Source organism: Malurus melanocephalus, unplaced genomic scaffold (genome assembly GCF_030028575.1).
Source record: "Malurus melanocephalus ecotype Western Australia unplaced genomic scaffold, MMel_1.1 scaffold_1281, whole genome shotgun sequence".
NCBI classification, from domain to species: domain Eukaryota; kingdom Metazoa; phylum Chordata; class Aves; order Passeriformes; family Maluridae; genus Malurus; species Malurus melanocephalus.
Genome location: NW_026624513.1, coordinates 17,983 through 20,612, shown reverse-complemented (window position 1 = coordinate 20,612; position 2,630 = coordinate 17,983). Strand labels below are relative to the sequence as shown.

The window sequence follows — 2,630 nt, the reverse complement described above, 5'->3', positions numbered from 1 at the left end:
GGGAACGGGGAAACTCACGGGATTTCACATCAGGCTTGGATTGTTTTTATCCATCCCCTTCCCAAAATCTGCGCTCGGGATCATTGGGAACGGCCTCGGGAAGGTTTTTCCAACCTCAGGGAATCTGGGAATGACTCCCAGGATCTGCTGGGCTCTGGGGACACAGTTTGGGGTCGGTCAAAATCCTGGGATCTGTCCCATTCCCGACAGATCCAGCGGGCAAAGGATGCCTGGCACAGGAATGGCAACAAAACGGGAATTCCTGGAGCTCTCCCGAGCATCCCCCAGGCCCAGAACATTCCATGAAAGTGTTTCCTGCTCCCCCTTTTCCCATTTCTTTTCCTGTTCCTTTTCCCATTCCTTTTCCCATTCTCCCTTTTCCTGCTCCCCCTTGTCCCATTCTGTTTTCCCATTCCCCCTTTTCCCATTCCCCCTTTTCCCATTCCTTTTCCCATTCCCCCTTTTCCCATTCCTTTTCCCGTTCCTTCTCCAATTCCCCCTTTTCCAGCTCCCCCAGGTCCCTCCCTCTGTTCCCCAAGAGAACAAAGCTCTCCCACTTCAATCCCATCCCAAATTCCCGAGGGATGGGAATGGAGCTGATCCTTCCCCTCGCCCTCCTCACCTGCCCTAAACATCCCTGGAAATTTATCCCGAAAAAAATTCTTCTTTTCCAGGAAGAATCCCACTCGGCGCAGAAAAGGGAAATGAGAAATTCTGGGAATTTGGTGATTTTAGGAATTCGGGCTGAAGCTCGCCCAAAAGTTGATTTTTCCAAGATTCTGGAAGTCCCTTCCCTTCCTCTCCCCAGATTTAGGGTCAGCACAGAGATGCCCCAAAATTACCAGGGCGGGATGGATCCCGGCCTCCCCCATCTCTGGGAATCCCTRAAATTCCTCACGGGATCCCAGATTTCCCCTACAGAGCCATCCCTTGATCCGAGTCGAGGGATTTAAGGAAAAACCCCCCCAGCCTCCCTTCAGCCATTCCCAACAGGGATTTTTTTTTTTTTTTCCAGCTGGATTTTGGGGTTTTTGTTGGGTTTTCTTTGTTGTTTTTTTGGGGTTTTTTTGTTGATTTTTTGGGGTTTTTTTTTGTTTTTTGGGGTTTTTTTTGCACTGATTTTCTACAAAATCGCTCCCACCTCGTTCCCTTCTCCAGAGCAAATTCCTGCTGATTGGAGATTGATTGGATCAGAGCCAGGTCCAGCTCTCACATCCCACYGGGAATGACCCTCCCCACCTCCACCACCCCTTTCCAACCCCAAATATCCCTATGAAAAATCCCCCCCTTTCCCCTAAACCCCCTTCCTCCCTCAACCCTGGCCAATTTTAAAATCCTGATTTTTTATTTTAATCCTTCTCCCACCTTCCTTCTCRGCTTGGGAGCAACCGCCCTTCCCTAAAATTCCTAAAACTCCTAAAACTCCCAATTTTTTCTCCAAATTGTTATTTTTTTGTGGGTTTTTTTTGTTTTTCACGGGAATTTTTAAGTTCTGTTCGAAGCCAAGGTTGAGTTTTTACCCCTGGGAGCAGGTGGAGGTGTGRAGGAGCCTGGATCCAGAGGCTGGAGAAGGATTTCTTTCCGGAATGATCCGGAGCTATAGGATGATACAGGGTTTTTTGTCCTTAAAGGGATTCTCRGAAGCAGGAACTCCCACCAGGAGTGGATCATTCCGGGCGTGTTGCTCGCAGTAATTCATGAGCTCCGAGGATGCTTTCGAGACCTGGGAGGAAAAAAAAAAAAAGCAAGAAATTTGGATATTCTCAGTTTTCCCGATGGTAATTTTATGGAAATGAAGTGAAAAAAAGGGGGATTGGGCGTGGAAAATTGGTTGTTTTATGGTGAGCAGTAGGAAAGGGTTTTCTTTAGGAATTATGGAATTGTAGGATGGTTTGGGTGGGAATTCTCAAATTGGGRCAGGGAYATTTTTCACTATYCCAGGKTGCTCCAAGCCTGRCYYGGGACATTTCCAARRATTCGAATTTAGCAAACCCTAAAATTCCCTTCTTTCCATCCAAACCCATCCCACTCATCCCAAATCCTGATGGGATCCACCTTCCTCGCTCCAGATCCCAAAGAAAACACCGGGAATGCTGTGATATCTGAATTTGAGACATCCCAACATTTGTAGGGGAAAATTTGGGATTTTTTTCCTTCTCACCTTGATCCTCTCGATGCCGGCCTCRATGCGGAGCTGCTCCACGAGTTTCCGGGCCTGCGCTATGTTGTTAGTCGTGGACATTCTCTGCCATCGGCTCCGGGCCCYAAATCAGGAGAATCCTACAAAAAAACGTGCCAAAATCGGGGTTAGGGGTGTGTGTGAACTGTGCTGGGATCACAGGATGCGTTTGGATCCTCCAAAATCATCCTCCCCGTCCTTCTCGGAAGTGTCCCCACGTCTGCTGACCCCACTGACGCTTCCTGAGGTTGGTTCAAGTTCCCTTTTCCCCGAAATCGCCCTCGGGACCCCATTTCCAGGGAGTTCTGGTACAAACTCTGCTGAGAGAGTGGAAAAAGGAGCTTTGTTCAGCACAAGGGGGGCTCTGCCCGGCACGGCCCCGAGGGGCACCCAGGGGGGCTTTTGGGGGCTCCTGGGTGTCCCTGATGTGCTCATTGTGGGGTTTTGGTGT

General features: G+C 49.2%; 1 protein-coding gene across 1 annotated transcript in view; it reads right to left on the bottom strand.

Annotated features, from left to right (window-relative positions):
• Positions 1-1,458: 1,458 nt before the first annotated feature.
• The window catches only part of GNG7 (G protein subunit gamma 7), a 17,716-nt gene continuing 16,544 nt past the window's right edge, over positions 1,459-2,630 (bottom strand). Inside the window, exons 2-3 of the mRNA XM_057387649.1 lie at positions 2,162-2,280; positions 1,459-1,723 (exon numbers count right to left, since the gene is read on the bottom strand). Coding sequence (XP_057243632.1) covers positions 1,598-1,723; positions 2,162-2,242 — 207 coding nt within the window. The 5' untranslated portion in view covers positions 2,243-2,280 and the 3' untranslated portion in view covers positions 1,459-1,597. The remainder of the gene's footprint in view (positions 1,724-2,161; positions 2,281-2,630) is intronic.